Source organism: Melospiza georgiana, chromosome 32, assembly GCF_028018845.1.
Source record: "Melospiza georgiana isolate bMelGeo1 chromosome 32, bMelGeo1.pri, whole genome shotgun sequence".
Lineage (NCBI taxonomy): Eukaryota > Metazoa > Chordata > Aves > Passeriformes > Passerellidae > Melospiza > Melospiza georgiana.
The window spans coordinates 2,889,330-2,915,885 of NC_080461.1; the positions used below are offsets into that span (position 1 = coordinate 2,889,330).

The 26,556-nt window shown below is 47.7% G+C and overlaps 1 protein-coding gene across 1 annotated transcript in view; it reads left to right on the forward strand.

The window, feature by feature from the left end:
- The first annotated feature begins 8,870 nt into the window (after positions 1-8,870).
- LOC131094995 (uncharacterized) overlaps positions 8,871-26,556 on the forward strand; it is a 65,693-nt gene continuing 48,007 nt past the window's right edge. Inside the window, exons 1-2 of the mRNA XM_058042588.1 lie at positions 8,871-8,940; positions 22,832-23,035. Coding sequence (XP_057898571.1) covers positions 8,871-8,940; positions 22,832-23,035 — 274 coding nt within the window. The remainder of the gene's footprint in view (positions 8,941-22,831; positions 23,036-26,556) is intronic.

Here is a 26,556-nt window from a genome sequence, read left to right on the forward strand (position 1 = left end):
GCATTCTTACTTTCCTGCACTAGTTTAATTATTTATTAAATCCCTAAGACTACCTGCTAGGTTACACACAAAACCCAACACACTTTCAACGGCTACAAAACTACTTTTTAACAAACCAGTTCACACACAACTCACTATAATTAAATATTTTGCTAAATTTCATTTCTTTTCCAACATTTCCCCCCTTTTGAGCATCCTTCAGTCCTGCTGCAAGGATGCTCAATCAACAGTATTGACAGTAACATCTTCATAACGAGGTGGGGAGTGTTCTTCATTCTGCCACCCGCGGGTCATCACCTTCAGCAACCGGAGAGATCGCCTCTTTTCCTTTTCGATCACACCTAAGAGGCATCTATATACAATCCATATAGTCACTAGAAATACTAAAAAACATTAGTACATATTGTATAGCAGACGTAATCCAGCCAGACAGGTGAAGCCCCAAAGAATCAAATACTGCTCCTATCCAATTATGCTGTGCTTCCTTTTCAATTTCCTTGGTTTTTGTTTCCACTTCTGCCAGTTGAGAAATATCTTTCTCAACTTCAAGTGTAACATTTGGAATGTGTACACAGCAATGATCTATTCTCCTACTCAGGTAACCACAAACTCCATGCTCTTTTAACAGTAGCAAATCCAATGCCATTCTATTTTGTAGGGTCATTCTTGATGTAGCTTGCAATTGCAAATTTAGATCTTTAAATCCCTTCTTAGTAGCTGCTGCCAACCTTTCTGTCTGTCCTAACAAATTGTTGAGCATTTCCCTGTTTCGATATGTCACTACCGGAGGGAATAATGACTCCAATATCCATCCAAATTGTACTCCTGAGCCAGGTTCATGCCACTGCTCCTCTAGGGATTCTTCTCTCTTTCTGAGTCCTTTCCTTTGGATTAATCTATTCTGTTTCCAGTATGGACACAATGTGGGAACCCCTAGGGTGATTTGTGTTACTGATCCATCTAGAGGTAAATGTGTGGTCCACTGTCCGTGTCCCAACACCCAGACTAAATTTCCAGGACTGTGCACAGTAGTATATCTGCAATCTATAGGTCCATCCATGGACTCTCTGCTAACCGTGTGATCATACCCCCTACACTCGCATCCCCACTTTAATGCCATTTTCACCGGTACCAATCCAATACGGTCTTCCGGGGTATCACATGTAAAAACCTCAGTACAATTCCAATCCTCTTTCTGCGGTCTGAACTCTCGGGAAGATGTAGACGTGATAAGGGCCCTATAATGTGACTGATTCTTTACTCCTGACCATTGGATGCACCATTGTACTTCCCCAAGGTAATTATAGTGTTCCAAAACACTGGGTCCCCATAATGTCTTCCAACTATTCCAGGTGTCAAAATTCTGTGTGACATTCTGACAACTCATCTCATTTTGCTGGGATTTCGTTCTTATTCGTACTATATTGCATGGCTCATCTATTGGGGTTGCAATTAAACACCTCCTGGTATTTTGAATCCAACCATAATGATTGGATTTCTTTTCACATTCCTCTCTAGTCATAGCCCGAATCCCTCCATACATCTACTGGTTTGGGAACTGACTGGCAGGACCATGAAACATTCTTGAATATTTCAGGCATTTTGGTTACCGGTATTATTCCCCAGGGAATTGGTTCACCTGCAGCCTGTGGTAATGGCAGGCAAGCTGTTATTTTAGTCACATTCTGCAGGATCCCAAAATCTCTGATTAATCCTACCACTAAGTTTTCCTGCTCAGTATTTCGTTCTATTGTATCATTAACCTCCCGTCTACTCCTTCTACCGTGTCTCTGTAAGGATAACATCATTCTGTCATGCCTCCACCATGCATTTCCTATTCTAGGATTAGTGACACTCGACCACCCACAACCTTTGCCTTCCTTCTCCCACCAACTGGTCCCGTCCTCTATTCTGTCCCAGGTCGGTTCCCTGTTTTGCTTCTACCATTTGACCCAAAGGTTCCTTTGATATCTTGATCTTACTAGGAAGGAACAATTTATTCTGAGAGGTGGCCCATGCCACATGTCCACTGCCATTGATACTGGATTAACCTTTATGTTTTCAGCACGATTCCTTGTCCATGGCAAAACACTCATACTCACTCTTTTGTCATCAAAACTATCCCGTATTTTGACCAAACATGTATATTCTCCCGTATCGTTTGTGGTTACCTTGACCATGTTTCCTTGTTGTTTATCCTGATCCCAACCGACTCCTATCTTGCCTCGGCTTCTTTCAGCCCCCCGTTGCCATATTGCAATAACTTCACTGGCCTCAACTTTCTGGCTGTACTCGAAGGGGGCATGCTGTCCTTTTCTGGACAATTGAACTGGACTTTCTTCCAAACTCCTGAGCTGGCTGGACTGAGCTCTGGGGTGGCTCCCCCCCGCTCCATGAGGAGACCCCTCTTGTCTGTCTTCAACCACCGTGACAGACCAACTGAGATGCGAATCCCCTCGTCAAGGAACCCAGAACCCCTCTGGCACCCTATTGTCACCCCCATGGCACCCCCATGGCACCCCCCTGGCAACCTCCTTCCAGAGACTGGGACTGCACTCCCTCCCAACTCAGGGAGGGGGAAAACTTAACGTACATGTGAGCATTCGGCCATGAAAACAATGGACTTCTCCCCTCCATGGAAACCTAATTTCAGTTACCTTCCCCCAACCAAGAACAGTACATATATTGGGGTTCGGCCCGACTGTCCTTTGAGTACTCCCCAAGACGTGCACCAGCGAGTTTCGGCGGCGGGACCCCGAAGACATCACGTTTTGGTAGCTATACCCCATTCCCTGACCTTCTTTCCTCCCTTTTTCCTTGTCTTACCCTTCTCTTCCCTGGATCCCTTAACCAAATGCATATTTAGCTGTGGTTATAATCAATAAATTGCACCTTGTTGATTTGTTACTGCAAAACCCCTGTGCCTCTTGTTGGTTATTTTTGCACCCAAAAATCATTCATCACCCGTTCATTTCGGGCGGACCTTCACATAATTGGCGTCACGGACAAGGATTCCAGCAGCCAGTGAGATTTTGCAGGTTTTGTGTAGTTTGTAACCTCTCGCAGACTACACATGCCAAAGCCAAACCTCACGCTCGATTGAGCACACAGGCTCCGGAATTGACACAAAAGATTTTTCGGTGCAAAAGCAGGGGAAATTGTTACTGTCACTTCTGTTACTGATTTTACCAGCACGGACACTGACACTGATACTTCTCCTGATACTGATATTGATGCTGTTACTGATATTGATACTGATATTGATACTGTTGTTGTTGTTGTTGTATTTGAATTGAATCTGAACCTGTTACCGTTGTTTTTGAGGTGAATTTGAACCTGTTACTGTTTTTTACTGCTGTATTTTGTGTACCTGGACTGTCTAAAAGGGAAGGGGCAGACTTGAAGTAATTAAGCAGTGCCTTTTAGACAGATATTGTCCCTTCACCTACACAGGGAGCGAGGGTGGCCCAGCGAAGGCTGAGTGGCTTTTTCCCTGTTCTAGGTTCTGGTCCCCTCACAAAGAAAACATTTCTGTGTGTATGTGTTCATGTGAGTGCGTATCTGTACTGTCTGGGAAGGAAGAGACAAATTTGAAGCAACCTCACAGGGCCTCCCAGACTGATTCTGTCTCTTCAACTACCCAGGGAAGCAAGGGGACAGTGGAAAGGCTGTGTGATTTGTGTAACTTCAGTTAACTCCCTGGTGTAGCTTTGGTCCCCTCACAAAATGACTAAAAACTTCAGTGCAAAAGGTAAAGCTGAATTTTATGCTCTGCTTGCTAAATACAATGCCACACCTTCTCCGGGGGGAGAAGAATGGGCAAACTGCAATTGGTTTAACTTAGAAAATGTTATTGATAGAATATCTTCTTTGCAACATGAAACAAAATTTAAACTGGGCAAAAATAAAACCATCCTCTGCTCAGTCTTGGGTGCCTGTCTCACAGCAGTCATAGAAACTCGCTTTAAGCGAAAAAGTGAGGAAAATGCTATCATAGACTCCCTCCAAAACCTAGTTGAAGTTTTGCAAAAACAATTGGATGAAGAAAGAAATGTAAATAACTTGTTACGGACTGCCCTGAGAGAGGAACATGTTAAAAATTCACAGAACTCTGATTCCTCAAAAGAAACAGAGGAGAAAGAAACTCCTCACACTAGTCAAAATTGTTCTCAAACAGAATTAACCCTGATGAAAAATTGCGGGAAACACTGCTGTAACAACATAAAACCTCTAATTAAAACAGAATGCAACTATATCAATAATGAAGATTTTAGCCCGCACAAAACCACTAAAGAAATCCCGTACACTGCTACTGAATTAACAAAACTTGCAAAGCAGTACGGGCTTCTCCCCTAAAAATCTGAAACAGAACACATTTGTCAAGTGTCTCTCACTGGGGGAGATCAGATTCTTTTGTCAGAACAAGGAGCCAGCGGGTGCTGGAGACATGGGGTGTTCCTAACAACAGCAGACAGACGCATCCCATGGTCCCTAACTCAGCACACTGCTCATTGGGCTGAGGGGCTTAACCCCTTGGAAAGGAGAGACCCTTTGGTTGGTACCCTTGACCAACTCCTGGAAAACATTCACAAATCCGGCTGCCTGCAATTGATTCATGAAAAGAAATTAATTCCTGGTTTTGAATCTCCAATCCAATCACCTGAAAAGCCTGAAATTATGACCTCTTTAACTCAAAGGCTTCCGGGAACACTTAAACCTACAGCAATTCTCCTTCAGAAAACCATAGTAGCTCTGTCTCCTATAGAAAGACCAGATAAACTTCTTAGTAACCAGAATGACCCTTTTGTTCCCCTTTATGACTTGCTGAGAAAAAGAATAAAATGGGATTGGACTTCTTCTCAGAAGGAAACATTGCAATTGCTGATTCTTGAAGTGACACCTCACCAAGCACTGGACCCTATCCATCCTACAGACCCCTTTCAGGTGGAGTGGGGATTTGCCTCCTCACAACTTTCAGTAAACATTTGGCAGCAGGGTCCCGAGGGTCTGACAAAGCCTGTTGGGTTTTATTCCTATGGTTTCAAAGATGCTGAGAATAGGTACACTATCTGGGAAGGGGTGTTTGTGGTTGGCTTGGCTCCCAGGGAGGTGAAGGAGAACTGGGCAATCCAAGAAACTGGGAGCTTGGGTAGCAGCCAAAATAAACCTGCCTCTGTGACTAAAGCAACCCCTCCTCTCTCCCCCGCTTCTGCTAACAGAGAGGAACAGGACAATGCCCAGGTTGGGGAACTGTTAACTGTTTGGAGTATTTTCCAAAGTGAGGGACAGAATTACTTTCTTGTCTGTATTAACACCAAGTCCTATGCTATGTTTATATTTGGGTTGCTCCAGGCTGATGCTTTTAAAAGACCTACAGGGGATAATACTGTTAAAGCAATGCAAGGATGGTTTGGGATTTTCCTAAACCCACAGGAAATTCAATCTGGTAATGTTTCTCACTTTACTGTCAAAAGTGTGCAGGATAGGGCAGAAGGTGAAAAGATTAAATGGACTTCTCATACCTCTTACTATAGATGGGGGCTAAATGAGTGTTCCAAAATCACTGCTTTTTGCCAGACAGCTCCAAGCACAATTCCTTCACTACAGAGATCAGATGATTTCAAGAACCCAGGGCATTACCCTGGACAATCTGTTTTTGGCGGACCCCATGCTGCTGTAGGGGATGTACCACTGCTGTTCAAAACCTCTCTGACAATTCCATTGTTCTAACCTTTTCTGCCTCTTTGTGGCAGAGTCTGTTGTGTTTACTTTTTCAGGTGAACCCCGAGGGACATGAGAGTCGTCTGAAAACATGATAACCTTGCTAATACTTTTCTGCATTTTACCGCAATTTCATGGACAACCCCCTGGTGAGCAGCTGTGGCCTGAAGCCATTGTTCAGCACACCAATGCCCTTAGAACCGATCCTAAGGGCCGTTATCCGAGCCTGGCAACCCTAGTACCCTGACGGGAACGGTTGGTGAGTCAATTGTGGTAACATGCAGAAAAGTGGAAGGAACCCTCCATGAAAAGGCCACCTCCATCATAATTGCTGGAAATTTTATGGAAGCAGGCGGAAAGAATTATCTGAACATCCCCTCAGCAAGATTGTGTCCCACAAAGAAATGGGGGTGTTCCAAAATAGAAAGTCCCCTTACTCTGTGTTGTCGCCAGGAACATGTTGGTAGTTATGTTTCTAGTGCCAAAACCACTAATGTTGCAATTACAAAAGATTGTAATGATGAATCACTTGATTGCTGGTACAGTTTTACTTTGGCGAAACCCACTTACGTGACATGTCACTGGGAGAATGACACAGCCAGTCCATTAGGACTGAGAGGCTTGGTTTACACATTTAAGATAAACACTGTACCAAAACCCACACCGAGTGCTGTAATCACACTTTCTCAGACCCTAAGTGAGAGCCTTTTCTCTAACTTCACATCCCGAATGGCAGGAGCAGCAGGGAACTCCTTCGAGTGGCCCTGGTCTCATGCCTTCCTGCAATCCACTGGATCTATGGGAGATGTCACAGGTCTGAACTTGCTAACAGTAGTTACACATGAGGATATGTTGTATACCAGACAAGAATGGGAAAGACGCAAAACCTGGCAGGTTCATGGAGTAGTGGGTGAAAAAATTAGTGTTGGATGCCGAATGGTTAATGGGTCTACTTACAGCAAAGCAAGGTCAATCAGTGTTTCCACAGATCGGGAAAACGAACAGCAGCAAATCTGCACACACCCAAGCATATGGGATTGCTGGTACAGTTTCACATTAACCGGCACTACAGAGGTAATTTGTCTCTGGGCCAAAGATACTCAAGGCCTTTCTTTTAAATTTATAATTAATGTTGAAACCACTGCTCCCACTGTCACCACTGTTACCACTACACCCATACCACCGGTCATACTCATCCCAATAATTTTCGAGATTGGACCTTATGTGATCAGGAAAACTGGCCAACAACAAATATTGTTCAATCCGGCATGGTCTCTCAAACAGGTCAAATTGCTAACGCAGAACAATGTTTCAGATATTGAACCAGCCTGTTCTCCGTTCCTGCAAACCTCTTTTGAAGGCTGGACCACTTGGCTTCAGAAACGAAGCTCCTTTAAGAGGACACCAAGGGATGTGACTGGTGTTGTGGGTACAGGATTGGGAATTCTGAATAGCATTGACTCTGAAGTACTAATGAACAAATTGGCTGCTACAACTAGAGATCTGGCCGGACTGCAGCAACCACTGAGGTCATCTCTGTCAGCCTTAGGGACACACCAGTGGCTGCTGTCAAACATTTTGCCAAATTGGGAAAGAGTGAATGTGGATGATCACAAACTGGTAATTGATGCACTTAGTGCTACACAGAACAATGTTTCCTTAGCCCTCAGCTGTATCCAGGCACAATTGTGGATGCAATCTGTCTCTGCTGCAATAATAAGAGAGGGCGAGGAAGGCACCTTCCCCACAGAAATTCGGAAAATAATCTGGGACAGTGCCACTGAATTTGAAAGAGAATTCCAATCCTGGTGGAACCTGGTGAACTTTACCTATGATCCCATTTCAAACACAGCCACTGCTTTTGTCCTAACCATACGCAATGCCTCTGTACATTTGGTCTTCCCTGTTATTGCATTAGGATTAAACCATGATGGAGCTGTTCTCTATCCTACTGAACATAGGGGATGGGCCCGTCAGGTTGATGACAAATGGCAAACTGTTAACCTGGAAACTTGTGTTGTCCGAGAACAGCAAGGGTTTATCTGTGAAAGCAATGCAATTGTAGCTCAGGATATCTGTTTGGACACAGAGCAGAATATCTGTCATTTCAAGATTTGTCCACATGAGGATACCCAGACAGTTCTTATATACATAGGCAATGGCTGTGCATACTTTAGAACCACATGTGATTCTGTCTTTGTAGAAGATGTTGTAGTAGATACAAAGAATCATTCAAATTTTTGTGCTTGTAACTTTACTAAGATAGTAGGATGCGATTTCTCTTATGAAGCTCCAGTTACTTCTCACCACCTACTGCAATCCAACTACACGCTGATCCAGAAGCTGATGCCCACTCCTATTGGAATTGAACCTCACCCTCGTAAGACAACTATTGCTCCATCAAGACCTGATTGACATCCTCGAGAAAATCAAAGAGAGCGGACAGAAGACCCTGGTGACTGTTCATCACAACGTGAGACAAATACACCGGGTTATGGAGAGGGTAAAACAGGATGCTGAGCATAGGTGGTGGGATACTCTTTTTGGGTGGTCTCCTACTGCCACAGGTGTTCTGAACAGTGTGTGCCATCCAATTGTTGTTCTTTTGATCCTAGTTATGCTTGGCTTTATCTTGTCAGCAGCCCTATTCATTTTGAATTGGAGAATGATGAAAAAGCTTAAGAGATTGTCAACTGTAGTCAATGCACACCACTTAGCTGATGTACTCGATACAATAGATGTCCCCAAAACACTTGATACGAAACAGCTATGAATCAAGCATATGTGCCTTAGAACAACTTCTCAAATATCAAGTATGACTTACAGAAAGTTACTTTAATTTTTAGTAAATGATTTTAAAAGACGATGATTATATTATGATTTGTTTGTTGTTTTGATTATTTGTGATTTGTTTTAATCATTTTGAAATTGTTAAACAAATGATATTGCTTTAATTGATTAATATTTTTTGAAATTGTTAAAATTAATCATAATTTTTTGAAATTGTTGTAACAAATTACCACGTGTGAAGTTGTTATGATGATCAATATTAATTATGTTTATGTTTATTGGTTCCCCTTTTCCCTTTTTCTTTTCCTTCTCTTCCCCTTTTATCCCCTCTCCCCTGTCATCCCTACTTTTCCGGGGTTATGCTACCGACGTGCAACGAGTTTCGAAGACACTCTAGAGCTCTGCTGATGAAGATTCCTCAAGACAATCGTGAGTCATGGGGTCGTGTAGAAGTCCATCTGAAAATCCTTCATTTTTGCCTCACAATTGTCATGAGAAAAGACTACCGAAGGGTTAAAGCTGCTGGGACAGTTGGGAAAGAAAGTCTCCTGCTTATCTAGTGTGTTCACAAGTGATGTTTGCAGAACACGCCATGCTGTACTCGAAGGGGGCATGCTGTCCTTTTCTGGACAATTGAACTGGACTTTCTTCCAAACTCCTGAGCTGGCTGGACTGAGCTCTGGGGTGGCTCCCCCCCGCTCCATGAGGAGACCCCTCTTGTCTGTCTTCAACCACCGTGACAGACCAACTGAGATGCGAATCCCCTCGTCAAGGAACCCAGAACCCCTCTGGCACCCTATTGTCACCCCCATGGCACCCCCATGGCACCCCCCTGGCAACCTCCTTCCAGAGACTGGGACTGCACTCCCTCCCAACTCAGGGAGGGGGAAAACTTAACGTACATGTGAGCATTCGGCCATGAAAACAATGGACTTCTCCCCTCCATGGAAACCTAATTTCAGTTACCTTCCCCCAACCAAGAACAGTACATATATTGGGGTTCGGCCCGACTGTCCTTTGAGTACTCCCCAAGACGTGCACCAGCGAGTTTCGGCGGCGGGACCCCGAAGACATCACGTTTTGGTAGCTATACCCCATTCCCTGACCTTCTTTCCTCCCTTTTTCCTTGTCTTACCCTTCTCTTCCCTGGATCCCTTAACCAAATGCATATTTAGCTGTGGTTATAATCAATAAATTGCACCTTGTTGATTTGTTACTGCAAAACCCCTGTGCCTCTTGTTGGTTATTTTTGCACCCAAAAATCATTCATCACCCGTTCATTTCGGGCGGACCTTCACACTCCTGCACTACCCCAGCTATCAAATGCGGACCCCTATCTGATGACAATCCTAAAGGTACTCCAAATCTTGGTATTATTTCTTTTAACAAGCTTTTTACCACCTCCTTAGCCTGATTAGTTCTACATGGAAAAGCTTCTGGCCACCCTGAGAACGTACATACGTACACTAAGAAGTATCTGTATCTCTGTGCCCTAGGCAATTCAGAAAAATCAACTTGCCAGTAATCTCCTGGTTGTGGCCCGACTTGCGACTTTCCCATTTGTATTTGTCTCCTAACTACTGGATTATTTTTCAAACATATCGGACACATTGCATTAATTCTTTTTGCCGATGTTAACATCTGATTAGAGATTATCTCATTCTTCAAAAATTTTACCAATACTTCTGCCCCCCAATGACATTTATTATGTTCTGATTCCAAAATAAATTTCATTATGCGGGTAGGTACCACTATTTGTCCTATTGGTGTAACGTACCACCCAAGTTGATTCTTCTGTGCCCCTAGCAAGTTTATTAGTTTTCCATCTTCTATTGAATATTTGGGCTCCTGATTCAGGTATGGGGTAGCCGGATTTGTTCTTACCGGTACCAATGCCATTTGAGTCCATACTTCCCGTGCCACTTGCCGTGCTGTAACATCAGCAAATCGATTTCCTCTGTAAACGTCTCCTTCCGCAGTCTGATGTCCTCTAACATGCATTACTGCAACTGCTTTGGGACTGTGTACCGCATCCAGTAGCTGTAGCACTTCTTCCCGGTGCTTGATGTTGGTTCCCTGTGAATTCAAAAGCCCCCTTTCCTTCCATAACGCCCCATGTACATGAACCACACCAAAGGCATATTTAGAATCTGTCCAGATATTAACCCTTTTATCCTTGCTCAAATACAGGGCTCTGGTGAGGCCAATCACCTCTGCCTTCTGGGCCGAAGTTCCAGGTAACAAAGCCTTTGCCTCTATTGCCTGATCCAATGTTACCACTGCATACCCAGCATAGCGAGTCCCATTCTCGACAAAACTGGATCCATCAGTGTATAGTTCCCATTCAGGTTCTTCCAATGGTTCATCCTTTAGGTCGGGTCTGCTGGCATATACTTGTTCAATTACCTCTACGCAATCGTGCACCAGTCCCCCAGCCTCCTGGTCACTGCGTAAAAACTCTGCTGGATTAACATGATTAGTAGTCCTTATTTCAATATCATCCTGTTCTCTCAGGATGGCCTGGTATTGCAACATTCGACTGGATGATAGCCAGTGACCCCCCTTTTGCTCCAAAACGGCCATGACCATATGGGGAACAAACACTTTCATTTTTGCCCCCAAAGTCAATTTCTGGGCCTCTTGAATAAGAATTATTGTTGCCGCCACGGCTCGTAAACACGAGGGCCACCCGGAACTTACCGAATCCAGTTGTTTAGAGAAGTATCCCACTGGCCTCTTCCAGGATCCCACCTTCTGGGTGAGGACCCCCAATGCCAGTTTTTGCCTCTCATTCACGTACAACTGGAATTCCTTGGTAAGGTCAGGGAGTCCTAGGGCTGGGGCCTCCTTTAGTGCCTGCTTCAATTCCTGGAAGGCCTTCTTTTGCTGTGTCGTCCACTCCAACCGATGATGCTTCAAAGCCTCATATAGTGGCTTGGCTAGGAGACCGAAATTCATGATCCACAGTCGACACCATCCCACCATTCCTAGAAAAGATCTCAATTCCTGATGGTTACGAGGCAAAGGAATAGCACATATTGCCTCTATTCGGTTTACTCCCAAACGTCTCTGCCCTTGTGTGATCTCACAACCGAGGTAAATAACGCTATTTTTGACCAATTGAGCTTTTTCCTTAGAAACTCGATACCCTGCTTGGCCAAGCATGTTGAGTAATTTAATTGTTAATTCCACACACATTTCCCTTTCCTTAGTAGCCAGAAAAATGTCGTCCACATACTGCAGGACTACATACAAGGATGGGGATATTGTTACCGATATTGTTACCCATTCCTCCAGCTCCTTGGCCAGTTGGTTTCCAAAAATAGTAGGGAAGCATTTAAACCCCTGTGGGAGTCTCGTCCACGTAAGCTGCTTCTTTCTCCCAAAATCAGGACTCTTCCACTCGAAGGCAAAATATTTCCTACTCTCTACTGCCAGTGGGATGCAGAAGAAGGCATCTTTAAGGTCAATCACTGAGAACCATTTAAACTCCTCCGCTACAGATGTTAACAAGGTGTAAGGATTAGCAACAACTGGATGTATGTCTTTCACTATTTCATTAATAGCCCTTAAGTCCTGTACCAAACAGTACTTACCATTAGGTTTCTTTACTGGAAAAATTGGAGTATTATACTCCGATTCACATTCCTATAATATTCCTTGAGCCAAAAATTGTTTAATTAACGGGGCTACTCCCCTCCTTGCCTCAAGCTTCAAGGGGTATTGCTTTATCCTCACTGGTCGGGCCCCTTCCTTTAGTTCCACCTTTACTGGCTGCGCAGCTTTAGATCTTCCGGGGACCCCTGACTCCCATACCCAGGGCAATACAGCCTGCTCAATTTCTTCTGGAATAGGAGAGGCATCCATTTCCTGGATCACAAAAATGCCTGCTATTTGTTCCTCAGGTATTTCCAATTTCACCCTTGCCCCCTCAAATATTATTTTCACATTATTTGGGACAACAGGTCTCTGCCAAGAAGGGGTGTGGGGCAGTTTGGCATATACAAAAATTGGTGATCTAATTCCTTCCCCCCAAACCTAAGATTTAAAGGTTGTAAAAATGGTTGTTCCTCTAGCTTCCCTGTTGCCCCCACCACCTGTACAGTTGTGTCACTCAAAGGTCCCAATCGTCTATTGAGTACAGAATATGTGGCTCCAGTATCTACCATAAATTCTTGATCCTTTCCATCTATTTCTAAAACTACCCTCAAATCCTGGTCTAATCAGCTTTGATTCTGATAGTTTCCCAAAACTAGTGCTTGAGCGACCTCTGCTGGTCCTCCCGTGAATCCTCCTACAGGAGCATTCCCCATTGGACCTGTCCTTAATCCTATGTTTCCCATGCCCATACCTCCTCTAACCAGGCATTCATTTTTCCAGTGTCCCAATTGTTGGCAAAACGCACACTGGTTTGGATCCAACCTCCCCATGTTAGGTGCGAACCCAAATCCTCCCCGACCTCTCGCCATCCCCCTCTGTCCGCGATTAGCTCCTCCCCGACCTTGACCCCTAATGGGTCTTCCTCCTGCCCCTGTCTGTTGCATTACAGCCAGAATACTAGCTTGTTGTCTTTTTGCAGTTTCTTTTTCCCTGTTGTTGTATACCTTCCACGCTACCTCCAACATTTTATCCAAACTCCTAGTATCCTCCCCTTCCAGCTTTTGTAACTTTTTCCTAATATCCTCTTGCGATTGCCCCATAAACAACAATGCCAATTGAAGTTTTCCTGATTGATCCTCTACATCTAAATAAGTAAATTTCCGAGCCATGTCTTTTAATCGTTCCAAAAAGGCAGACAGAGACTCATTCTTGTCCTGCTTGACCGAATACAACTTAGACCAATTCATAGTCTTAGGTATTCCTGTCCTAATTCCTTCCACCAACAATTCCTGATATCGTTTTACAGCCCTTATTCGTCCCGTAGAGTTAGGATCCAACCTGGGTTCCTCACTCGGTACTAATTCATCAACTGTTTCATTTAGTTGTCGCAACTGAATCTCCTCACGAGCCTTTTCTCTAGTGGCTCTAATAACCATTTCCTTTTCCGTGGAATCCGTTATAGTATCTAATAATACCTGTAAATCATTCCAGTCCGGATTCTGAGTCTTTATTACCATTTTAACCACCCTTGCCACCCTTTCAGGATCCTCCCGATAACTCCCCGCTGATTGCTTCCATATTACCAAATCCCCGGGGGAGAAAGGCACCTTTATAAATATCCTTTCTCCCTGTGGTCCCACAGCTTCCCTTAAGGGCGCAATTAACTGTGGCCCCTTCTGCCCCTTCCTTCCCTGGCGAGTCCGCCCTGCTAACGGAGTTCTTTTAACACTCTCATTCTTTTCACCATCATCACCATCACTATCACTCTCACCAGATCCCATTTTTATAGATATATCCGCAGGGGGAGCAGGGGGCACATTAGGAGCAACCTGAACCCTCGAGGGTGCTATACAATAGCACAAATCTTCCTCGATTGGAGGATACAAATTACGCTCCTTTCTTTCTTTACATCCAACACACTCCCTCTCATCATTCACTTCTAAAACCAAGATACTGCACTCCTTTTGCCATTCCTCTTTCCGGTATAAAACGAAAAACAAATCTAAATATGGTATTTCATCCCATTTCTCATTTCTCCTTAAAAATTGCATCAAAGATTCCATTATCCCCAATTCCAGTGTACCATTCACCGGCCATCCTGCTTCCCCAATCTCATATTCAGGCCACCAATGATTACAATAATCTATCATTTTACTTTTATCCAATTCTTGATAATACCCCTCACTTTTCCATCGTTTCAATACACAACCTAACGGCGTATTTCCAGGTATTTTACCATTGGCTTGCACTAAGGTTTTAAAAGTTTTAAAAGACATCATATTACAGCCTTTAATTCCACCTTTAGTCCCAATAAACCGATATACCTTCTCGCCGTGCTTCCCAAATAACAGGAGGTGAGTTCCAGTCCTGCGTCCTTAGACGTCTTATGGCCAGAGCCTAGGCTTTTCCACCAACCACCAAATCCAAATCCAATTATCACCTTTTTCCAACATAAAGCACCTTCGGGCTTACCTTAATGTAGTTGTCCGACAGGCGCGGGGGTCGGGCACAGCCGATGACTCCCCGAGAAGTGCTCGGTGCCGGCTTGGAGTGGATCGAGACGCGAACCGCCCCGGCAACCCTCGGAGTCCTGCCGCGGTCGCCAGAAAACTGTTGCCCGATTGATAAATGACACAAAACTCAGATAAGTTTTGTGGGTGCTTTATTCAGGGTCTGGGGAGCCGGTGGACTAACGTCCCAAGTCCGAGCCCCCAATTTCACGTATGGGTGCTTCCCTTTTTATACATGCAATTCATAACAAGGTCTCCAAGAAACAGTTCCCCTTGCCTAGCCACAGACCCCTTGTGATACATTCCTTAGTTCACAAACAAAATCATAAATCTTCTGCTTATCTTATTCTCAGAGCATTGTATGCTGCCTCCAGACAGGTTAGCATTCTTACTTTCCTACACTAGTTTAAATATTTATTAAATCCCTAAGACTACCTTCTAGGTTACACACAAAACCCAACACACACTATCAACGGCTACAAAACTGCTTTTAACAAACCAATTCACACACAACTCATAACAAAACTATAATTAAACATTTTGCTAAATTTCATTTCTTTTCCAACACCCTCATCACCCACTGGCACATCTACACAGGGGAGTGGCCCTACAAGTGTCCCCAGTGTGGGAAAAGCTTCACCAGCAGCTCTCACTTGACATGATACCAACGGACCTACCAGTAAGGGAAGCCCTGAAAATGCCCTGATTGCAGGAACAGCTTCGTGCACCACTCCAGCTTCGTCCCCCATGGGAGAACACACATTGCGAAGAGCCCTGGTAATCCATGTTCCCTGTGATTCATGTGGGGAAGACACTTGTACATTTTTCTGCCCCTGCCTATGAGCTGATGTAGGATGAAAGAACATGAGGGTCTGGCCATGCCTATGTCCTTACATTCACTCCCAACTCAGAACATTGCCAGGGGCAGGAAAGGGAATCTCTCTCTCTCCCTCTCCCTAATGAGAAGGGTGACCTTTCCAAGCAGGAGGAAATACATTGCTGAAAAGAGCCAAGCAGTTTTATTGTAGTTTTCCCTGTAAATGCTTTTTCTAATTCCTTCTGTTATCAATATTGTTTCTGTTCCTTTTTGTTCCTTATCTTGTTGCTGTTCCCAGTAAATTGTTCTTATCCCAGCATCTTTGCCTTTTGCTCTTTCCACGGGAGGCGGGAGGACAGCGAGCGTAGCGCGGTTTTAGTGGGATCAGGAAATTGGGGAATCCCATTCCTGAACCCTGGCCCATGGAAACCGAGCATCCCAGCTGGTCCCAGCCCTGGTGGCCATGGCAACAGCCTTGGGAGCGGGTCCCTGGCTGGGGCTGTGGGAACCTCTTCCCTCTGGTGCCCAGGGACAGGAGTGGAGGGAACGGCTGCAGCTGAGTTGGGGCAGACTCAGGTTGGATGTCAGGAAAAGGTTTTTGCCCAGAAGCTACTGGGGCCCTCCTCAGGCTCCCCAGGGAAGGGTCCCAGCTCCAGGGCTCTCTGAGCTGCCGCAGCGTTCGGACAGTGCTGCCAGGCCCAGGCTGGCATTGTTGGGGTGTCCTGTGCAGGGCAGCTGTTGGAATGGAGGATCCTGATGGGTCCCTCCCAGCTCAGCCAATTCTGTGGTTCTGGGATCCCATGAGCCTGGGGATGGGGCTGCAAATGGTTGCCATGGCAACGGGCTGTGGCTGCAGGCCTGAGCTGGTGATGGTTGCCATGGAAACTGACCATAGCAACAGGGATTGCTGATGGTTGCCTGCTAAGGATCAGATTTGTCACAGGCTCTCAGAGAGGTTCCATGGGGACTTTCCAAGATTCTCCAGGCTGTTCCAGAGTTGGAATATCACAGGCAGAGACAGGGGCTCCACGGAGACCTCCCAGGGCTTTCTGGGGATGGTAAAGAGCCCTGTGGTCAGAGGCAGTCACAGCCATTCCATGGTGACATCCCAGGGGACCTTGGGCTGCAAAGGCACCAATCTGTCATAGGCACTCACGGGGGCTCCACGGTGACATCCCAGGCATCCCCAGGCTGCCAAAGAGCCGGGCTGTCCCAGACACTCACAGGGGTTTCTGTCATGGGCACACTGGAAGCTTCAGGCAACGTTTATTAGAGAAGCTCCTGTTGGGTCGCAAGGTGCAGAAAGGATCCCTAAGAGCCCCCACAGATCCCCAAATGTCCCCGTTCAATCAGAGATGACACAAACTCAGATCAGAAGGCTAAGGGCAAAAAGCCAACTGTTTTTTCAGTACTCTGCTTTTACATCTTGGTTTGCTACAGGTGGTCCTCACTGGTCATTTAATCAACATATTTCACATGACTGGCCAATTAAGAGAACACCCTTCTGTGAACAACTTTAGGAAAAATAACAACTTATTACAAACATTGTCAGGCACCAGTTATTGATGTTTGTTTTATGTTGGGCCTTTCTGGGGGCTCCCTGGATGGGGGAAACCCTCCAGTAGTAGTTCTGTGCCAGGTAAAAGGAGATGCACCGGACTTTTTCAGTCTTCAGCTTCTTATTTATTTTTATCTTATCTAATGTTTTGCATGCTGTGCACACCAGGCTTAGCATGCTGGGAAAAGCACCTAAAAATGGCTCTAAAATGTATGGTTCCATAGTATTTTAAAGGTTTCTCTTCCAATTAACCCTTAAAATGTACATTATTTCTACTTATTGACTAATAGCTCATCCCTTGGCTGTCTACATAACCTCTGCACTGTGCTTTCCTTGACCAATCACCCTGTGCCACCAACACTGCAGAAAATGGAGTAGATGAAGAAGACAGTGACTACATCCTAATTCCTCCATCTTGCTTCCCCTCTACAACATACTAAAAATCCCCAAACCTAAATTTCCCACCCAATTGACATACTACACTACTCTCTATTATCTATTTCACACTTTGGTTAATTCTAATCCATCTCAAAGTCCTGGAAGTCCTCTCCATGGGTGAAGATTAAAGGCAGTGTTTCTCTGCGGGTCAGGACCCCTTTAGAGCAGACAGAGAAATCTTCCCTGTGGCCTGGATTCCCACACATTTAACCTAACAAACCTTTAACCCTTAAAATGTGAAGTTACCCAAAAATGTTCCAGGTAAGTAGGATAAGAAGGAGAAGAAATAAAGAACAACAGAAAGACAGAAGGCACATAGAAAGACACACACATAGGTAGCAACTGCCCAGGTTCCAGCATCACCAACAGAGGAACCCCAGGAGAAGGCAGGATGCAGACCATAGGCTGGCCTCGTTGTCCGGCTTTTAACCCCCTGGATCTTCATTGACCCGCCCCTGGAGTGGGACTGTCAGTTGCTTGTCCAATCAGAGCCAGGATAGCACCAGCTGCTGGTATGTGATTGATTGACAGCTGAGCCAATCAGAGCTGGGATAGCACCACCCCTGCTGTGTGATTGACAGCTCTGCCAGGTCAGGGCTGGGGGCGGGCCTCTGTCCCACCACAAAGCAAGGCCTGGCCCGGCCCTGGCCCCACATTGGCATTCCAAGCATTCCAAGGTTTCTCAGGACATCGATCTCATCCAGCCTCTAACAGCAACCATGGTTACACTACGGAACCTCATGGAACCATGAGTCAGTTGTGACAATGCAGGTCCAAGGACACCACGGTGACAGTACAGAACCTCATGGAACCAAGGGGCCATAGTGACACTGTGGTACCTCATGGAATCAAGGAGACCGTTGTGAAACTTGGGGGCCCCAAGAAACCCATGGTCCATGGTGACCTTGTGCAGCCCATAGTGTCATGGAGAAGCCACTGTGACACAGTGAGGGCACATGGAGCTGAGGGGCCATGGTGACACATCAGGGCTTTGTGGAACCACAAATCCATTGTGACATTGCAAGGCCTCATGGAAACACGGGGCCATTGTGACACTACAGAAGCAAGGGGAACATTGTGACACTCCAGGCCCTCATGGAACCAAGGAGACCATTGTGACACTGTGGGGTCCCATGGAACTAGGGGAACATGGAACAGGTCTGGCTGGCTGGTCCTCCTGGGCACCGCCTGATGGGTCTGGCTGACCTGGGCATGTCGAGGGCCCTGAAGCCATGGGGCTCTGGGCTTTCCTTCCTTTGGGAGAGAACTGTTCTTCTCCTCCAGGGACCCAGGGCTAAAACTGGGATTCTTCCTCCAAATTTCCTTATATGCAAAGATTTTTTTCTGATAAAATCTGCCAGGACAGACAGATCTGGCTTCCTTGCCCACCCACAGGCCACCTCTCATTTGCCCTTGAAACACTGGGACCACGTGCTTTTCTTTCTTAGGTGAAAAAACATCCATCTTGACCAGACACATATGGCCGAAATTGGGCATGTGCCTCCAGAATTCCCTACATCCAAGGATAGCTCCCAGACAAAAGCTGCCCGGACTGACAAGTCTGGCTGACCTTGGCTTCCTGAGGGCTGGCACTCATGTTGCTCTGAAACACTGGGGCTCTGTGCTTTCCTTCCTAATGAAAATAACTCTTCCTGTTCAGGTGCCTATGGCTAAAATGGAGATTCCACCTCCAAAATGCCCTATGTCCAAGGACAGTCCCTAGACAAAAGGCGCCAGGAGAGACAGGTCTGGTTGGCTTGGCCTAAGACTGGCCACCTCTCATCTTCTTCCAGAGCACTTGGACTTCACGCTTTTCTTTCCTGTGGGAAAAAAACACCCATCTTCACCAGGTGCCTATGACCAAAACTGGGATTCCACCTCCAAAGCTCCATACATCCAAGGATTGCTCCCTAGTTAAAGCAGCCAGGACAGACAGGTCTGGCTGCCCTTGGCCTCTTGGGAGCTGACCCTCACCTCTCACCTACTTTCCAGACACTGGGGATTGGTGCTTTCCTTCCAATGGAAAAGAACTGTCCTTCTTCCTATGTCACTTGGGTGAGAAATTGAGATTCCTGCTCCCAAATTCCATATACCCAAGGATTCCTCCATGACAAAAGCTGCCTGGGCAAACAGGTTGGGCTGGCTTGACTTCCCAGGAGCCACCTCTCTCCTCATCTGCCTTTGAAACACTGGGGCTCTGTGCTTTCCTTCCTATGGAAAAGAACCATCCTTCATATCTACACAGAAATGGCCAAAACTGGGGCTCCAGCTCTCAAAATTCCCGGGGGCGCAGCTCTGGTTTTTAACCCCTGTGTTTTTCTCAGAGGATCTAATTCTCAGTGGTCGTAACCAAATGCCAATCCTAAAATCTGAGCATCTGTTGGTGGCCCGATGGTAGTGACCAGAGCATCCCAGAAATCCCATTTCCGGTCCAACCACCACACGGATCCTAATGAGCCCCGTGGTGCATTTGGAGCTGAGTCTGCAACCTCAGGGCCTGACAGGAGATTGCACAAACCTTTCCAGGAGTCAAAGTCAGAGGACACACCCAAAGAATCTCAAAGCATGAATGGGTCCCACTGAGGTCCATCCCCAACACAGACCCCTCATGGACTCCTTGGAAGAGAGAATTGGAGGCCAGGATGGCACTAAAAGCTCTCAGAGACTCAGTGTGAAAAGGAAATTCCAAAGTACCTTAAAAACCTTGAGTATCTCAAATCATTAATGAGCCCCACTGAGTGTCAATACAAAGCTCTCAAGGGACTAATTAAAGCAGATAATTGGGGCTGTGATTGCACAAACTTCTCATAGAGTTTGCATGAAAAGTGAAACACCAAGTACCTTAAAATAACTGAAGTATACTTAAAGTATTAATGAGCCCCACTGAGTGTTGTTACTGACAAAACCTCTCCAGGGACTCATTAAAGCAGATAATTGGAGGCCATGATTGCACAATTCTCTCAGAGACAACAAGGCAAAAGCCAAACCCAAAGTCCTTTGAAAAGCCTGCAGTCCCTGCAGGGAGCATGAAGGAGCCCCCAAGGCCATTGCTGAGCAAGGCTCCCCAGGGACTCCTTCCAGCAGAACCTTGAGGCCACTGGGATGTGGGCTAGGGGAGGATGCTGAGGGCAGGACAAGGGACTGACAGCACCCAGCCTGGCTGGGGCTGTGCCAGGAGGCCTCAGTGCCTCAGGGCAAGGTGTCTCCTCACAGCCCTTGGTGGCACAGAGCCCGCTGTGCCCCAGGGCACCAAGATTTGGCTTCTCTTTGTCCCCACCTGTCATCCCTACCTCCAGTTCTCTGCTCTGCCTGGGGCCTGGGGACACTTTCTCAGTCGTGTTCCTCAATGGGACCCAATAAAAGTCCAAGAAAGTTTGGGGTTGGATTCTGACTTGCAGTTCTGGAGAGGCTTCTTCAGCTCCCTCTCAGGGACTGGTGTTCAGGGCCTGAGCACAAAGCCCCAGAGGCTCATTAAATTTCTTGTGCTGTGTCTGTGCTGCTGAGCTGGGCTGGGCTCCTGGCACAGAGGCAGCTTCTGGTAACCAAGCAAAGCTTCAAAAGCACATTTCTCTTGATGAGCAGCTCTTCTGCCAGCCCAGCAGGCCTGGGGCACTGCCTGCAGCCACCCTGGGCACAGCACAGATGCACAGTGAGCTTCAATCAGTCAGGGCTGGGAAGGTGCTGAGAAGTGCCTGAGGCAGAATCACTGCCAGCCCTTGGCACAGGAACCTCTGGCTGCAGGACAGTGCAGCTGCAGCTCTTGGAGTGATCGCCTAAATTTGGAACATCCCAATGCCTACAGAGTCTGTGAGTATAACTCTGAGTATTTCTGGTGCAGGGGAGGTGAAAGCTCATGAAGCTCTGACATGCTGAGGATTTCTGATCAGTCATGGAATATTTCCAAGACAAGGATTTTGATTACGATGAGGAAATTTCTTAAGACTTTGTATTCAGTTTCCTACTATTGGAGAATGGCAGGGAGGGGAGATAAATATTAAAGGCTGAATATGAAATATTTATTATGAATTTTGACAAGTACCTGAGACATTCAAACTGTTACTTTTAGTGATCATTAGGAAGAGAGGGTTAAATATTCATAGTATGAATTATTAGTTATTAATTTAGTCAAGTGCCTGAGACATCTGAACTGTTAATTTAAGTGACCAGTAGGTTCACAGGACATCCCTAATGTGCTTTCAGCCACTGTGCTAACGGACAGCAGCAGCATCACCTTTGCTGGAGCCCTCAGCCTCAGGCTGAGCTGTCCTTTCTCCAAGCTGCAAACAGAACCTGCCCCCAGCCAGCGCCCTGCAAACAGGCAGGGTTCTGTCAGGCCAAGGAGAGTGCACAGACATTTGAGATCTGTGAGTGCTGGCAGGGAGATCAGGCACAGGGAAACGCCTGCAGGAGGAAAATCTCCAGGAAGCAGAGAGAAGATCAGGCAAGGGGAGAAAACAAAACCCAGCAATGCTGTGGCAGGGAGAGTTGAGAGATGTCCACAGGATCCCCTACACTGCAACCCCTCCCTCTCAACAAGCCCCCTCCCTCCTGTGCCCCCAGCCAAGCCTCTGCTCTCAGGGCCTGGGCTCCAAGGCGTGCAGCCCCTCCTGTGCAGGCAGAGCTGCAGCAGAGCCGTGGGGCAGCTCTGCAGCCCTGTGCCCAGTTCCCTCTGCAGAGCACAGGGCTGGGACCAGCTGCCCAGCACTGGGGGCTCTGGAGGGGGCACAGCTGGCTCAGGGTGACACTGTCCCCAGTGCCCAGCTCTGGGCAATGCTGTCAGTGAAGCCAGGGAAGGAGCTGCATCTCCCTTCATCCAATGCCATCATAAGGACACTTGGAAGTCTCTCTGAGATTTCAGTCCAAGCTGGGAGCTTCAATGCAGGGTGCAAACCTGTCCTAGAGCATCTCTGAGTTGTAAGATTGATGGGGAAAGGCAGAGGTGTTGTGATACTGAAAATGCTGCTAGGTTGGTGAAATGAGCAACGTGAGTCCCTGGCTACAAATGTGGAGCTGGGCTGTGGTGGATACATCTGCTTTCAGCTCTACCTGTTAACATTTTAGAGGAAGCATGGGAAAGTGATCATCCTCCACCTGAGGATGGTTAAAGCCCAGAGAAACTCCAAAAAAAATTACATGACAGACCATCTCCCCTTACTCTCCACTCATCATCTTGCCTCAGGGAACTCACTCTGTTCTACCAGAGGGCAGCAGAAATGCTGAGGGTTTGATATCCAAGAATACCAGGAGAGACATGGCGAAGCTTAAAAAGAAAAGCACAGAACTCTTAAATACAGACATGTTTCTGTGAGTATCCCAAGGGAGGGTGTATGGGAAATGTCTTTGATTTTGGTTACAGGTATCTCCACTAACTCTTCACTGTCCTTTCTCCATGAACAGATCCCCATGTGCAGCCCCAGCAAATGTCCAACAGCAGCTCCATCAGGCATTTCCTCCTACTGGCATCGGCAGACACATGGCAGCTGCAGCTCCTGTACTTCCGCCTCTTGCTGGACATCTCCCTGGCTGCCCTCCTGGGCAACGGCCTCATCATCAGCGCTGTAGCCTGTGGCCACCACCTGCACACGCCCATGTCTTCTTCCGGCTCAACCCGGCCCTCAGCAACCTGGGCTCCATCTGCACCACTGTCCCCAAAGCCATGCACAATTCCCTCTGGGACACCAGGAACATTTCCTACAAAGGATGTGCTGCACAGCTCTTTTTTTTTTGTTTTCTGTGGAACAACAGAGCTTTCCCTCCTGACCATCATGTGCTCCGACCGCTTTGTGTTCATCTGCAAACCCCTGCACTATGGGACCCTCCTGGGCAGCAGAGCTTGTGCCCACATGGCAGCAGCTGCCTGGGCCGGTGCCTTTCTCAATGCTCTCATTCACACAGCCAATACATTTTCCTGCCTCTTGCCATGGCAATGCCCTGGGCCAGTTCTTCTGTGAAATCCCACAGATCCGCAAGCTCTCCTGCTCCAAATCCTACCTGAGGGAATTTGGGCCCATTGCAGTTAGTGCCTGTTTGATATTTGGCTGTTTTGTGTTTATTGTTTTCTTCTACGTGCAGATTTTCAGGGTCGTGCTGAGAATCCTCTTGGAGAACGGACGGCACAAAGCCTTTTCCACCTGCTTCTCTCACCTGGCTGAAGTCTCCCTGTTCCTCAGCACTGCAGTGTTTGCTCACCTGAAGCCTCCCTCCATGTCCTCCCCATGCCTGGATCTGGCCCTGTCAGTTCTGTATACAGTGGTGCCTCCAGCCCTGAACCTCCTCACCTATAGCCTGAGAAACCAGGAGCTCAAGGCTGCAGTGTGGACGCTGATGACTGGATGCTTTCAGAAAAATTAAACTGCTGGATAATTTCTGCCAATCACTAGCAATAAAAATAATTTTTGATACTTCTTGTTGGTTTAGTTGTTATTTTTTCCTTTTTTTTTTTATTTTTTAAATCTTGTCCACAGAGAAATGTCGTTGTTTGTGCCATTCGTCATTTTGTTTCTCTCCAACTAACCTGTGGCCACACACTTTATCAATGAGGGGCTGCACTCTTGGGGGCTTTAAAAGAACTAAAGGATCTCCCAGCAAAGTTTTTGGCAGAGATGCCCTTTTGTTGCCTTCTCTGGAGCTGCAGCAGCAATGTCTGTGTGCAGAGCTGGAGGCAGATCAGTGCTGGCCCAGCAGCTGTGCCCAGCAGCAGCAGCACTTGGTGTTGCCAGTGCTGCTGCCGTGGCCCTGCCCTGCTGCCCTGGTGGCCCTGGTGTTGCTGTAGGGCCTGAGTGCTCTCGGGGCTGGGCACAGCCCTGGGGGTGGCAGTGCCGGGGCTGCAGCAGGGACAGGCCATGGGCACTGCTGGGGCAGCCCTGATGCCTCAGGCCAGGGCCTGGGGTCTCCAGGCTCCTTGCCCAGGCTCTCTCAAGAACACACCCAGGCCAATGCTCAGCTCAGAAAACCCCCCGCGAGCAGCCCCAGGCTGGCCGTGGGCAGGCTCGGGGCAAACAGCATGGCTGGGGCTCTACAAGGGCCCTGGGAGAGACAGGAAGGAGCAACAGAGCAGGGGCTGATCCATCCCCAGTGTGCTGCACAGCCCAGGGCAGCGTCCCAGAGCATCCTGATGGAGCTGCCAACAACATCCCCCCTCTGCAGGCCTGGCGTCTCCCCCAGCTCACACAGGTGCCCCATCCTTGCAGGCACAGACACAGCAGCACTGCCTCAGCAGCCCCTGTTTGCATTGCACACAGCAGGCGGGAGCACCCCCATGCTGTTGCTGTGGGGACATGAACCTGAGGGAGCACAAATGTCATCAGCCCCTGGGGCCAGCAAGGGCTTGGGGACACCAGGGAAACCACTCAGCTTTGTCCTGGCCTCTGCTGTCAGCCAGAGAGTTTGTTCCCATCAGCTGGGAGTTTCCTGTCCCACTGCAGACGCTGTTGCTCAGAGCCAGGGCTGCCTGGCAGCTACCCCCAAACTGCCCTGAGCATTTCCTTGGCTTCACCTTTGCTTTCTTTTCTCATTCCTAGTTGAAATTTATTCCTATTGCCCAACCCTGTTCCCTCCCCTGCAAACAGCCCATCCCTGTTTGCCCTTTCCTCTCTGGCCCCGCTCCCCATTGCAGTTCCTGACTTGGCCCCATGGGAACATCCCTTGGGGAGCAGGATCATCCTACAAGTGTTGCAGGAATTGTCTGCAGGCTCCTGGGGGAAGAATCACTGCCCTGCTCCAGCTGGCCACACCATTCCTGATCCATAGGAGTGCAAAGGGTTGGATAAAGGAAATGGTGAGGTGGGGGTGGGGACAAAGTGTGATTGATTGTCAGACATGAAGGATCTTGGTTTTCATGTCTATTTAGACTGCGTTAGAAGGTCCTGAGGGTCAATATCAATTGGACATTGCAGATACCAAACTATAAACAGGAAATGAAAACTTAACAGGACTGTGGAATAATATCTGCCTTGTTTTCAACATAGTATATTCACTTGGAATATACTTCTGAAGTCGAATTAATCGCAGAAGAATTCAGAATCTAAATGATTCCCAGGAGCTGTTATTGTTGAGGTGTTTGGAGCAAATGCTTATGAGCCTTTCTCACTGAATTCATGAAGTGAAAATCACATGAAAGAAGATCCTTCTGGAGTAGTACAATTCAGCAGCAACCTCCAAGTGGCTGAGGATCCGTCCTCATCAGAGCAGCAATTAACAGAAATGGGCATAGCTTTGTGTCTGCCCCAGCTTTGGCATGGGCCCTGAGCCTGGAGCAGGAGCAGCTCTTGAGGGCCCCAAGGTTGGGGATCTTGTGCTGCCCTGGGCAGATGGGATGGCAGCAGGGGCTGCAGAGCTCTCAGCACCTCAGCCTGAGGGAGTAGGGCAGCCAGGGAGCCTCCTTTGGCCTTGGCCAAGAACCTTCCCCCATGGCTGGGGCTGACCTCTGTGGCAGCTGCAGCTGCTGCTGTACCCTTGCCAGGGGCTGAGGCCATGGGGCCAGTACCCAGAGGAGCCTGGCCGGAGCAGAGCTGTGGGGCCAGAGCCGGCTGGGCTGGGCTGGGCTGGGGAGAGGCCCTTGGTGCTGCCCAGAGCTCAGGGCAGCTGGCAGAGCTTGCAGGGAGCTGGGCTGGGCTCAGAGAGTCTGGCCCAGAAACCATCAGTGTCCATCTCAGCCTGGCTGAGCGTGCAGGGGCAGGACTCAGGCCAGGCCTTGTGGGGCAGGGCCAGCGCCTGTGCAAGGCATTGCAAACAGGCAAGTGCCCCAGAGAGGAGGCTGCTCTGTGCCCTTGGTGGCATGGACAGAGCAGGGAGGGGGCCCAGGACATTTGTCAGTGCCAGCCTCTGTCCCCATGTGTTGGCAGCCCTGGCTGCTGAGCCCAGCTTTGGCCTAGGCTGAGTTTGGCTGTGGCCCAGCTCCATCCTCCTGCGGGGCTCAGGGTCTGTTCCCGGCCATAGCTAGCCCTGGCCGGCCTCTCTGCTGGCCCAGAGGCCGGCAGAGCCTGGTGCAGGGCTGTCTGTGCAGGCCCACAGGTGCCATGGGCTCTGCAGGAGCTGGCAGAGGCTGCCCAGCAGGGAGGCCATGGGGCACAGAGCCCCCAAGGCTGCTGTGGGCACCACGGCACAGGGGCCATTCCCAGCCG